The sequence below is a fragment of the Rhinolophus ferrumequinum genome, chromosome 17 (assembly GCF_004115265.2).
Source record: "Rhinolophus ferrumequinum isolate MPI-CBG mRhiFer1 chromosome 17, mRhiFer1_v1.p, whole genome shotgun sequence".
Lineage (NCBI taxonomy): Eukaryota > Metazoa > Chordata > Mammalia > Chiroptera > Rhinolophidae > Rhinolophus > Rhinolophus ferrumequinum.
The window spans coordinates 39,954,302-39,968,719 of record NC_046300.1 but is presented as its reverse complement, the minus strand read 5'-3'; the positions used below and the strand labels follow the sequence as shown (position 1 = coordinate 39,968,719).

Below are 14,418 nucleotides of genomic sequence, written 5' to 3'. Positions count from 1 at the left end.
AAAAGAGAATTTACAGAAAGAGGCACCAACACAACCCATGTAACTTCATTTACATGACAAAGAATGTGGAGGAGTAACACCAAGTGAAGTAGGATGATAACCAGGACCAGAAATTAAAAGAATGCTTCAAAAAGGAGAGAGTGGTCAACAATATCAAAAGCTGCTGAAAATCACTTAAGAAAAGGACTAAAATATGCCCACTAGACTTGGCAGTGACACAATGTCATGGGGAGTCATAGTGAGAGCCGTCTGTGCTCTCTCTGACCCACTGTGGCGTCTGAAGGCAGATAAGAATGGATAGACAATAGTCCAATCCAGAGGGAAAAACTGCAAAAGTGCAGAAAATGCATTCATGAAATAGCAGTATCTTGAATGTTTGAAAAGAAAACTGAAAATAACTAACATTAAACGAAATAATAAAGCACCTGGGAAACAAGTCCAGGTAAGAGGTTAGAGTTCTTGGCAATTTTTCAACTGTTTTGGTATAAAACCCATCTTAGTACTAACTATTGGGATCTTTTCATTTGAGGGCTAAATTATGTTTTCGCACGTTAATGAAACTGAAGGGAATCCTACATATTGAAGTCCTCAGTTCACAGATGAAGATCCTCAGACAACCATAGAAAGGTCAGCACTATTTTGGAAACAAATGCCAATTAGTGGTCGAGATAGGAAATCAAACATTCTCCCTTCTCAAGTAGAGAGATCAATCATTTCCTCTACCCAAATCCTGTTCTTAAGGGACATGCCTACCCAAAGCCGCAAAACAGACTTCTCTACCGTGACTTTACCCCCAATAACACCAAATTAGACTGCAGTGGACATCTGACCCAAGTTTGGCCAAATTCTCTCTCTAAATTGTGGCAGAGCACTGAATCAGAGAGTGAGGGGACTGTCTGGCCATGTATACTCGAAGGCTGACATGGCCTTCTTTTATAGCTATCAACAAGAGATCAGAGTGGATTTACAGAGAGACGCAGAAGGGAGAGACACGTAGTCTCTCATCAGACATAGAAAAAGAACGTAACAGCATCTCATCATTAAATTGTATGGTTTCCTTTCCCTTGCATTTTGCAAAGTGAGTAGTTATTAAAATGAGAAGGACAGATTGAGAGAAAACATTAAGTATTCACTTTACAAAATGAAAGGGAAATAAAAAAAAATACTACTTAAACAGTGAGCACTTACACTGAGTTCAGTGAACATATGGGTAGGGAGAAATGAAGCAGTGGGTCTCAGTTCCCATGTCCCATGTGCCTCTTGCAGGATTTACTGCTTACTGAGTGGAAGTTTAAAGACACAGTATGTATTTTAATTTCACGATGGCCCCAAATGCAAGATTTTATGTAGAGGTCAACCAACTACCCAATATTTTAGTGTACTTTATGAGAAATTGAAAACTCTTCAAAAATAATTTTGACTAGACTTACTATTGTAAGACCCCAACCATAACTTCAGATGCAGTGTCCCTGTAAATGTCTGACAACTTTCTAGCTCTTACTGGCCAAATTGAAGTTCCTGTAATTATACTCCAAGAAGTTCCTTAGGAACTTTCTAATGCCCCTTCCTTTTTCTTTGAGCTTATTTGAGTAGGCTTCTGTTCCTTATACTCCTCCGATGGTCCCTAAGAAATTCTCCTAATAATCTCTGTTGGAGCCTTTTTATGACCAACAGTACAGAATAGTGAAAGGCAGTAGGGCCGGTGGTTAGGAGTTTTATAACCAGACAAGATTCTAAATAGAGATTGTAATCATGGTCCCATCACTTAATAGTGCTGTGACTTTGGAGACATCAATTAAACCTATGAATTCATTTTCCATATTTGTAAAATGGAGGTAATGCCACCTATCCCTCTTAATTCTGTTTTGAAGATTAAATGAGATAATGTATCTTAAGTACTTAATACTGTGCTTGGTATATACTGTTATAATTACTAACAGCAATTATTAGATGGAATTCCTGCTGAACGCAATCTGTCTCGTAGCTTTTTCCTATGTCTCCATCAATGACTCTCATTTCCGTGATGTTTTTGTAAAATTTTATAAAATTTATGCAAGTGAACAAATTCATTGACAAAATAGGATTTGTATGAATCCTAGACTGCTTTCCTATGTTAAACTAACAAAGTTAATTTAGTATTCCTAGATCAGTTTTGGGGCCAAACAACAATATTCCCAATGGTACATATTAACCCGAAAAGTGTTATGCATTCCTCCCACCTCCTAAAGTACTTGTCCTTCCAAATTTTATTTTAAATAGTGAATAGCTCTTACTAATTAGATATCATTTAAGAAAAAGAGCTGTAGAGGTTAATAAACTCATGGTCATGAAAATAACTCATAGAAATTAAAAAGTTGACATTATACTTCTATAGAGAATATTCTATAGAGATTTTTACTTTTTGAGTGCTAGGGCCCTTAAATCACTTAGCAAATTTACATTGGTCATAAGAAAAAAATGGATTTTAGAAACTGTATCTTAAAATAATCCTCAAATTTCATTTTGTATCAAATTCTCAAAAGCCTTTTCTTATCTTGCGTTTTGTTAAAACTATTAAAAAAGAAAAACTAGTACTTTAAATCTTTCACATCTGCCTTTTCGTAAAGGTTTATATTAGGGAAATGGCCACCTGATCAAGTGGTGGTAAATAGGCATTTTACACTTGGATAGCATTTAACAGCTTTCAAAATACTCTTAAAGGTATTTCACATAATTCTTACAATTGTATGAGTCAACATGGAAACCTTTATTTCCATTTTATAGAAATAAAATTCAAGGTCAGTAAATTAACCACATATGAAAATTAGGACCTAAATTTTCTGATTTCTAGTTTAAGACCCTTTCCACTTCACCACATTGCCTCTCACCTGGATCATTTACCGTACTGTATAATTGGGATCTGAAAAACAGTTATTGTCAAATGGAAAGAAAAGAACACTAAAATGGGGCACAGTGGATAAAAGGGAAAAGTTTCCATTGCATCTTGTACTTAAGAAGGTACTTAGTATGGCTTTTACATGCCAATACTTAATTTTTTGAGAATTTAATCAAAGACAATGCTTGAGAGGTTATGAGGAAACAGAGACACAGGCACTTTATTTGCAATTATCTGTGGGTGTGTGCACAGCACTTTTTTCTTGTTCTAAACTTCTGTTTGAGTCACAGGGGCAAATTATAGCTTCTTTTAGAGAGGAAGAATTCTGCTTGCAGTTATGCACTCGGGAAATGGTTTCACAATCCTTACCCTATTTTATAAATAAATAGAGTTACAAAAAAGAATTCCCTTTAGACAGAAATAACAATTTCTAAAAGCAACTCAGATTTTTCAGAAACAAATAGAAAGTTAAGGTAAACGGCTAAACATCCATCTTTCCTAACATATTAACATTTGTAACACCTCTTATTTTGCCAAGAGGAAAGAAGAGCCTTAAAAAGAGTAATGATACCCTTTTCAAATAAAGAAAAGGTGAACACTAGGAAGGGTAGAGTGTGGGAATAAAGGTTCTGTATTGTGGGCTCAGGCATGGTTTGAATGAATAACATTTTCCCAAGTCTAGTTTATCAGAGTAAAGCAATAGATGAAATCACAGACATTTAGGGATTCTCTTCAAAGTTAGTATAAAACATATTATATTTTTTCCCTTAAAACTTTTCTCCATCTAAAAAAATTTGGTAATTTGCTACTGTGATTCAAACAAAAGAACTAAGTAAGGAAAAAAATGTCCCCTTAATACAACCTCCCCAAAGTCACGTGTTATTCTTGAATTCATTTGGCCAAGCATTTCCTTTTACTACATATATTACTCAAAGGTCTAGAATATTTGCACCAGAATTTAAAATAAGGTGTAATAAGCTCTACGTATATGAACTAGTATAATTCATTTTTCACTCATTTTCTGTGACAATCTCCTACGTCGCTGAAGCCTTAATATTTACCTGAACCTCTGAATTGGAGTCAACAGGCTGTAGTGAAAACCAAGTTTCTTTGCCACTGTGGTTACACAAGTCTTCTTTTTTGATGGCTACTTTTCCTATAGGAAACAAGTAAAACAATATGAGGAAACATTTTGTATAATCATTAGCACTGTTGTATATAATACTTTGTAGAAAATATTTTTAAATAATTTGGACCTATTGATAGAAAAATACATTTTTATAAAGCATTTTTCTATATTCTAACGAATGAAAAGTGCTTATTTTTCCTTGCCTCTTGGCAGAACCAGAAATTTCTCTGGGTCATTTTGAATCAGGGGATTAGACAAAAACTCAGTTGTATTTATATGCAACTGCATTTTTAATACTTATTCAGAATCATGTTTTCACCTAGAGTACATTCAGTATAAAAAGCAATGTACAATGGTAGTACAAACTAATCCTGCGAATTCTTAAATGCTATGAATAAACCATATGTTCTATTATATATCTGCATTTAATAAGAGTTTATAAGTCCCAATTAAGAGAAAAATAAAAAACATCATATATCACTAAGAATACTAAAAATTATGGGAGATTAAAACAATAATTTTCTTAAAAGTTTGCTTTTATCAAAATACTTCAAACACTGCTTAAACTGCTTCAATGCATACAAAAAAAAATCAAGGCAGTTCCTTAAAGAGTTTCTACCTCTTAGAGAAAGATACAGTACAATGAACAAAGTAGTATGAGAGGAAGAAACAGAAATGCTCTTATTATAATGAAGTATTTGCCATGTTGGTACAAAGCATTTCCTTCCTCAATTCAAGTTTTAAGAAGTAGACATAGTTTTGCATATGACTGACAATTCATTTGAAGATCCTACACAAAAACTTCAACAAAGGATATACACTAAAGTCAAAAACACTTCCTTTTATTTTGTCAAATAAGAATTTTCATTTTAACTGCCCTAATTATACTTCAAGGGTAGCTTTCACTTATGACCTATCTTGGTCTTTTAGTTCACATTTGAAAACTTTTAGAAAACGGTAAAAAAATATTCTGTCAAGATATGTCAATTTTTGTGTATCAAGTGGAAAGGAAAGTCATGACAGAAAAAAAACCCCACAGAAAAACTATCTTTAAAACTTTATTCTGAAATTAGCAATGATGGCTGCACAACTCTGTGAGCATACCATAAACCACTGCATTGTTTACGTTAAAAGGGTGAGTTTTTAGGGTGTGTGAATTACACCCTAATAAAGCTGTTATTTTTAACCATATTAAAAATTTTGATACGCTTACCTTTCTATTCATGATTTGGAACTCAAACTACAAAGACTACCTATATACTGGGGGTGCCAAAAAAATGTGTACAAGTGGACACCGGTCAACGTTGCTCAAGAAGTAGTTCGCTGTAATCAGAAGTGTCTGGACGCTGTTGGTAACCACTTTGAGCACCTCTTGTAATTGCAGAAGTCAAACGTGACTTGTATTCATCTTTTGAGAATATATTGAGAATTACAATTTTAATACAGTTTTCCTTTCTTAAAGTGTGTATACATTTTTTTGGCACCTTCTGCATATGCGTAATTTTAAGCAAAACATTAAAATACACAGTTATATATATTTTCATTATAGTGGCAACTGTATTAATATATAACCCAAAGGCAACTACTGAAAATTCATTAACTATATTATCAAATGAGGCTTAAAATGAGTAAAATTTTAAAATTAATAAATTGGCCCTCACAACAAGCATCAACCTTCCCAAATTTATTTTAGATGTATGGGATGGACTCTAATGTGAAGGCCAGAATCTTCATGTGAATATATAGCACTGATAATTGATTCAAACCTTGCAGGAAATGGCACTAGGAAAAGAATGTATTTCAGCCTTTTGGGGGTTAAATGTAAGATTCCAGTAATAAATATACAGATTAAAAGCCAAGTATGGAATTCAAGCATGAAATGGAACATCCAAATATTCTTTATGTTGCTGACGGGTTTAGGTTAAAAGCCAACTTATATAAATCTCTTGACATGTTTTACCTATAGATTGTATCAAATTCCTGGCAAATCAATATAATACCAGGAATGGCTTAAGAAACAGAATCATGACAAAGTATTCAATATTGTTTGTCACACATGATTATGATTATCACAATTCTACCAGGTGGGTCCATCTACCATTGATTTCACTCCAGATATAAACATTAAGGCAATGGATAACAGCTTGTTACATATATACATATACGTATACGTACAGACAGACCTATACATCTTACTGCTAAAGTTCTTACATTTTTAGAACCACTCACCTCCTTCTTTAAGAATCTCAGTATCTATGTATCTTTTGTGTCCTCTCCCCAGAAAAATGCAGATATTATCTGGCATATTATTTTAAGAGAGTTTACCCACCATCCAGAAATTCACTGGTATGCTCCTGGTTAAGATCCCTATCCTACAATTCTGGATTTTTAGTTTTATACATAATTTATGAATAAGTATGTAGATGTACATATGTATGTACATATAATATATACAAACATCACTACAGCAAGCCCCCAACTTAAAAATAGGGTATTTTTTAAAGTTTATTTAGAAATTTACTGGTTTGATTCACTTATTCCTTCAACAAATAATCACACTGGCACTGTGTTTTAAATGGTGATTTGACTTCCAGACTCCCCTAACCAATGTCTACTTAACTAATAATGAATCTGAAAACCACAGCAGGAATCTACCTTTTATATTTATGACTCACAACTCCAAATCACTGGAAATACATCTTCTCTCACAGGTGTCTTCCCAAAAGAGAATCCTCTCTTAGTTCACAGGTAAACAAAAAATCCCAGAACCAAGTACCTTCTTCCTCCCATTTCATAACTCCTGTATCCATAGTCATGAAAAGAGTTGAATGGTTCTTGTCTTCTAAGAGGGAAACCCTTCTCTGACTAGCTGCATAAATAAGACATTCCTAAGTTCAGAAAAACCTGCAATTTTATTGCCAGCTTTTATTCTTATCAAGTTCCTTTTTAAGATGTCAGTTTGTGAAATGTAAAGATTTATTAATAGTTGCATGAGACTAGCCTGAAGAAGCAAGGAAGAGCACATGATCCCAAGAAGTCAGAGAAACTGTTATATAAGAACAGAGGAAAATAAAGAAAAACATTTGACATTAGGTATTAGGATACCTGCAATACGTTCAGCACTTTATTGAGCAACATAACAAGAAAAAGTCATCAGTCCTAGAAATCAAACAGGGTAGAAATGGGGAAGGGAGAGAGGTAAAGAGAGAGAATGACTGAATAAATGAATGAGAGAAAGGTGGGAGAGTAAAGGGTAGGGAATACAGAAGAGGGAGAAGAGAGGGACAGGGATGGAAGGGACAAGTTTCTGAAATACAAATAAGGCTAAAAAAAATAAAAAATAAAAAGAAAGCCACCCTCATCATTCTTACTTGTTTTGAGATACCCTTAGTTAAAATGGTTAGATGGCAAGTATTGATTGTAAAAGGCAGGCAGCCTGATACAGGAGAAAGAGCACTGAACTGAGGAAAAGCCAGCATTTACTGAACATATTTTCTGTTTAATCTTTGTAACAATCTTGGGTATACAGGGTATAATTACCATCTTAAAGATGAGGAAAGCTGAACGATATTTAAAAACCTGCCCACTAACAAGTGCTAAGCCAGGTTTCAAAACCAAGGTATCCCCATCATGTTCCTTCCAACACAGACATTAATTTCGTAGCATAGTGTCAATCCTGTTACATGTTAACTATGTGATCTTGGACAGCTTATATAAACTCTATGTCTCGTTTACCTCCTCTGTATTAGAAACAACTTTTAGCTCTAATGATCTTAAAAACCAATTCTGTGACTTCAATGGTCCCAAAGATTGTTTTCGTTTAGCGTTTACTATTTTTAAACAAAGTTAACTCATTACTTCACTAGCCAGGAAATCACCCAGGAACAAACTATCCAACAAATTATTCATAGATACTATTTCATTTTCTCACTGTCCGATAAACTCACAGACAGAAAGAGCTTGGAACAGGAACGAACGAACACACACACACACACACACACACACCCCTGCCCCGCCCCCCCTCCCCCCAGATGCACTATTAGTTCCTTAAAATAAGACAAGGAGAGGAAACACAAAAAGAATTGCAGGAACTGTGGGCAAAGAAACCATCTTTGTTGGTCTCTAAGTAAAAAACACAGCATATTCTTAGAAATCTCATCCTGATACAGATCACCGGCTGGCAAAATCTCGATAGTCCTATTCCTACTTGGACACAAGTAGAAATGGTTGAAAGGGTAAATAAAAGTAGTGACAAGTGTGACTGCCTATACAAGATGAAATAGAATAAGAAGACTGAACAAATGCCGGCAGATAGTCAACAACAGCAATTCAGTCAATGGAAACACTTCGCCTCCTCAGTATACGGTTTAGGTGGATACATTTTGGCCTTCGTGGCAGACTGGTACATAAACAGTCTCCTTGGTGGCAGACTGGTATAGTAACGGTGTCCCTGGTGGCAGACGGGTATATGAACAGTCTCCTTGGTGGCAGACGGGTATATGAACGGTCTCCTTGGTCTATGCCATTGTGCAGTCCCCTCCAGCAGAGACTCTGGGTTTGGCCATGTCACTTGGTTTTGCCAAAGGGACATCAGCAAATATGATACAAATAGAGGCTTAATAAATATCTGTGCAGTAGGGTTACCCTCTTGGAACCCTGACACCACATGGAGAGGAAGCCCCAGATAACAGCCAGCATCAGCCATCAGATATACGAGTCAGACCATTCAGCCCAGTCTCCCATACAACTGACCCCAGGTGAGACCAGCAGAAGAACCACCCAGTTCAGCTTGGCCCAAATTGACAACCCACAGGATCATCAATAAATAAATATATGGTTGCTGTGTTAAGCCACTAAGTATTGGAGTAATTTGTTACATAGCAATAGATAACTGATACAGTGGGAAAACAGACACTAAGGCAGATTTTTAAACAGTAGGTTTAACTTTAGAGCTAAATGCCAGCAGAAATTACAATTCAGTTGGAAAAGACAACTATCTTAAACTCAGCCTTATTTTATAGATGAAACGGGCCTAAGAAGCTAAAGTGACTTGCTTAAGGTCATATAGCAAGACTGGAATTCAAGTCTCTGATAACCTAGTAAAATTCTCTTATCAAATGTTGTCCTAAACAAAAGGGGAAGAAAAAAAAGTTGCCAAAGTCTACTAAGATAATCAAAGTTTAGTTGTTTGAGCCTAGATTCCTCTGAAAACTAAAATAACTAGAAAATACACATTAGGAGATAAAATACATATGTTTTACTTTTAATGTTATTAGGATCTTCATTAGAATTGGAAATACATTGTACATAAAGATTTTCTTTTCTCTTTTTCTCAATTTTTAAGAGAAGACACTATACTTTAAGACAATATATCACACAGTAAAAGACTTCTAAAGCCTTAGTTTCACAATTTCTTATCTTTTGATAAAATGTTTCCTAGGCCTCAAGTTTTAATTAATCCATAACTGATCTTTTGCACTAAGTGTTCCTGGCATATAAAGACGCCTAATGTGAAAAATTATGCTCCATATTGATAACAGTTATAATTTCTGGGAAGGGGAATAGAAGGGGATTAGGGGATTAGTGGTCAAAATTAATCAGGATTATCTGTAATATTATAATTAAAATTTTTTTTATAAGAAGAAAAATATTTATATATTACTTATACAATTAAAAATAAAAACCAAATAAGCACTTAAAGCTATATTCATCCAGTACGCATTCTCAGATCTCTAGCTCAAATTTCATTTCCAGAAAATGCCATGGCACTGTTTAATCTACAATTGGGCAACTTAGAGTTATAAAATTAAAAAAGTAAAGCAACCACCCAACTTTATGAGTTAATGACAAAAGAAAATATGTTGAACTACAAAAATGTAAATATAAACGAAAACATTCAATTTTCAACTTTAAATCAAAAATTTTCAACCCTTTAAATCAAAGGGTATGTGTCTACTGTGTTTAGTTAAATAATAATTCCTATGTGTAAAAGGAAAAAAAATTCCCCCTAATTATAGAAATTTTATCTACTAATAAGAAAAATTTATTTGACAAAAGTTCTCATACAAAGTTATGGTTTTCTGATACCAATCCACAAAGAATTGGTTTTTACTTAAAATTATTTTACTTAAAATAAAATTAATTTTTACTTTAAAAACACACACAAAACAAAGGCAACTTTTGGAAATCATACTTATAAACCTCAACTCAAAGCCTTTTCAAGAAACAATAACTATTATATTATGTGTAAACAGACAATAAAAATTACAAAATATTTTCTTAGAAAGACGTGACAGTCAATCCAAGATACACACTCTCTCAAGGACTGCTAATAATCACCAACAGCCTCTATCCAATCCTTATCCTACTCTACCTCTCTCTACTTGTTGACATTAAAAGACCTCCTTGCTTTCAATGATATTAATCTCTCCTATCTTTCCATCTTCCTGATGTACCTTATTCATCTTCACTGAAGCCTCATTTTCCCTGCAACACACTCCCTATCTTTTCCTAGGGAAATTTCATTCCCTAGGAGGGGCTTCAAGTATCACTTAATGTTAATGACGCTCAAATCCAGATCTCCAGCCCTCCTAAACCTCAGATTTGTATTCCCAACAGTCAACCAAAGACGTTCCACCACGATGTCCTCAAGGTAATACAAATTTAATTTGTTTGAAACCAAAGTCTTTCTCTCCCCTAACCATCCCTCACTCAAAACTGAAGGCTCCTAAAACAAAAAACAAAAAGCTCCTGCTATGTTCCTTATCAGTTAATTACAGCCATACTAACAAGGCATTTTTAACTCTTGCCCTTCTCACATCCTCTTTGTCCCCTTAGTCCCCATATCCTACTTGAAGCTACTGCTGTGAAGTACGTTTCCTCATTTGCATTTCCACTGCCGTCACCCTATTCATCTCCTGTGGTAATAGCTTCCTGGTTGGTCTCTGCCTCTAATCTCTCTCTAAACTATAAACTATAGATTACATGTTTAAAGCATATATATATATTTTAATACATGTGTGTATACGAGTATATAGTTATATATAATTACATATAATGCACTTTATGTAATCAATAAACATTTAGTTTATAGTTTGAAAGTTACCGTTTAGACCACAGGAAGTTGTTAAACTACAAAAGTATACATGTATATACAGTTATATAAATTTTTTAAAAGGTTCCTCACTTTTAAAAGGCTCAACACTACTGTCTATAGGATCAAGTCCAAATTACTTAGCATGGCCTTTAGGGTCCATCACAATTTGACGCCAATTTATATTCCCAACTTCACCTTCTACCACCTTCCTCCTAAGCAATTTATATACTCCAGCAGATACACCACAAACATGATTCAATTTTTCTCCTCTGCTTCTGCCAATCCCTATTACCTTGAAACTTCTTCCTTTTTCTTCCTAGGTAGTCTGTTAATCTTCCACCAACCAAAATGATCTGTTCTCCCCTCTATGCTCCCAAGTGCTTTGTTCATACCTCCAGCATAGAACGTATCATATTAGTATTAGAGTACAAATCTACCTCTCTGATAGCCTAGAAGCAAACAGAGTCTTATTCGTCTTAATATTCCCATCCATTGTATGCCACATAAAAGTGTTTGTAAATGTTTGCTTAGCTGAATTGAGGATGGAGCCTCAGGAATGATCTCTAATTAAGGATTTGTTAGAAAGAGAAGAGTCTTCATATAAGAAGTCAGAACAACAAGACAGCTAAGAAAATACAATGTCATCGAACTGTAATTTCCTTGGCTTTCAACAAGTTAAATAAGCAATCAAAGAATGTAACGTGACAGAGACAGATGAGGATTAAAAACTGTGAATTGCCTTTTGTGACAGAGAAAAAGTATTTGCTATGAATACAGCTGACAATAGCTAACATTTAATAATATGTCACAATATTGTCACAAAATAACATTAAACTTCAACTATAATTAAATATATATACACATGCATATATATGATATGGTCATGGGATATGGAGTACAGCATAGTGAATAGTCAATGGTGTTGTAACAGCTATGTATGATGTTAGAGGGGTAGCAGATTGGGGGGGTGATCACTTTGTGAGGGGTGTAAATGTCTATCTGAAAGTAATAAAAAAAAGTTAACATATTTGACAAATAAAAATGCATAAGAATAAATATAAGATACAATTCCAACCAATGGGCAAATGGGCAAAAAAAAATGAAAAACCAATTTATAGGGGAAAAAAATGGAAAAGACTAATACATATGTATGCAAATTCCTCAAATTCACTGATAACCAAAAAAATACAAGTTAAAAATTAAATATTATTTTTCACCTACCAAATTGTAAACATTTTTCCATGGTTAATACCCAAGACTGACTGACCAGGCTGGTATCGTGAAATGGTTAATGTCCATGCCGTATTTGGGGGAATGTAAATTAGTACCATACTTCTGAGGCCAATGTAAGAATATATATAGAAAGAACCCTAAAAACATCCATACCCTTTAACTCAATATTTTCACTTCTAAAAATTTATCCTAAGAAAAATAGACAATTTTGCAAAAATTAACAAATTAAAATGCAAAAATTAACACAGAAGGATGTTTATAGCAGCATCATTTAGAGCACCAAAAATCTGGAAATACAAATATTTACCAACAAAGGAGTAGTTAAAATAATACATTTCTATATAAAAGATACTATATAACAAGCATTTTTGAAAAATATTTACTAACACAGGAAAAGGATCATTAGATGATATTAAGTACAAAAGGAAAAAACTGAGTAAGTAGTACAATGTAATGATATAAACATATGGAATAAAGAATGGGAAAAAATATACAAATTATTAACTGTAGTTACTCCTTTGCAGTCACTACCTGTCACTAAAATTATGTAAGTTTCATAATTCAAACATGTTTTTTAAAATGTTATTTGACTTTCTCTAAAATGATTTTTGCAAATTTCAAAAAAATCGTTTGTCAGAAAAATGTAGAGGCCAGGTTACAGAGATTTAAAAGGAAACAAGTAGCAAGCAGAAAAGGGATACAGACCATTTGTTAAAGAGTTAAATAGCAAAGGAGAAACAAATTAGATGGTGGTGAAGAGGACTAAGTCAAATAAAGCTTAATCATTTAAACTGAAGGAGACTTGAGCATATTTGAAATCAGAAAGGAGAGATTCAGATGATGAAATTAAGAATACCAAAAGGGGAGAGGATAATACATGTTAAATTACACATCTCTACCTGTTATTAAAATACAAAGATAGTGGTGCAAAGACCATGAATGCAAAAACACATATTTGGCCAGTTAGCTTTGCTGTAGTCCACTCAGCCTCAGACAGTTGTTTAAGAAATAAACAACTCTGGGGGGATCAAATACTGAGATCTTTGTATAAAAACACCTTTGAACCATTCTACAAATATTAGGTTGGGTGCAAAAGTCATTGCAGTTTAAAAGGTTAAAAATAATTGCAAAAACCACAATGCACCAATCTAATACATACTGAACATTTACTAAATGTAAGGCACTCTGAGTGCGGCCTCTGCCTTCACAAGTATCATATTCAACTAGAGAATCTAGATATCAAACAACAAACTGATGAACAAGCATAATGAGAACTATGGAAAGGAACCCATCAGGTACTATGGAAACATAGGACACTGTAACAAGGAGGGATCAGTCATGACATTTCCCTGAGGAAGTGTCACCAAAGTTGAGCATGCAAATTAAAAATCAGATTCACAAATGAACATGAAGGCTAGAAAAAATGATTAGAAATGTTGAACATATATTACTTTGCTGTTTTCAAGATTTTACACTTAGATAAAGAATGAACATAAACACCAATGTTGTGATTAAAGACAGTCAAGAATAGTTCATACCTATACGAAGGTCTCTTTGCAAAACATTCTTATCATAAACGTAGAAAGACAAATACTGGAAAGCTCTTGGAATCTCAAAGTAAAATTCTTCACTGAAAAATGGGCTAGAGAGAAAAGGAGGAAAGTTAATTATTTTAAATTTAACAGTGTCCTCAAATAATATTTTCAATAAAATAAATTAGACTAGAATATAGTAAGAAAAGCTTCAAAAGCTCCAAAGTAATTCCTGATGCTCAGTTTCAACTAAATCCTGTACAAACCAAACTGAACTCTGAAAGGACCTCAACTGCCAGGCTGACCTCTAAACAAACAGCTTTTCAGGAGTGCTGCAACAGAAGACCCAGTAATTGCCTAGGTCATGCCCACCTACAGTGGACACAAATGAGAGCGGAGGACACTGTCAATCACACCATCATCATCTTAAAAATGTGTAAAACTATATTAACCACAATACATAACACCTAAAATGGATGTTACGTAATTACAATACATTTACAAAATCAAAACTGGTTATTTTTAAATCAACTTTACAGAGGTATAAATTACA

General features: G+C 34.0%; 1 protein-coding gene across 4 annotated transcripts in view; it reads right to left on the bottom strand.

The window, feature by feature from the left end:
* The window catches only part of RASA2 (RAS p21 protein activator 2), a 102,107-nt gene that overhangs the window by 60,469 nt on the left and 27,220 nt on the right, over nt 1-14,418 (bottom strand). For all 4 annotated transcript variants that reach the window (XM_033132538.1, XM_033132537.1, XM_033132539.1 and 1 more), the window contains exons 3-4: nt 13,872-13,975; nt 3,937-4,031 (exon numbers count right to left, since the gene is read on the bottom strand). In XM_033132538.1, coding sequence (XP_032988429.1) covers nt 3,937-4,031; nt 13,872-13,975 — 199 coding nt within the window. The remainder of the gene's footprint in view (nt 1-3,936; nt 4,032-13,871; nt 13,976-14,418) is intronic.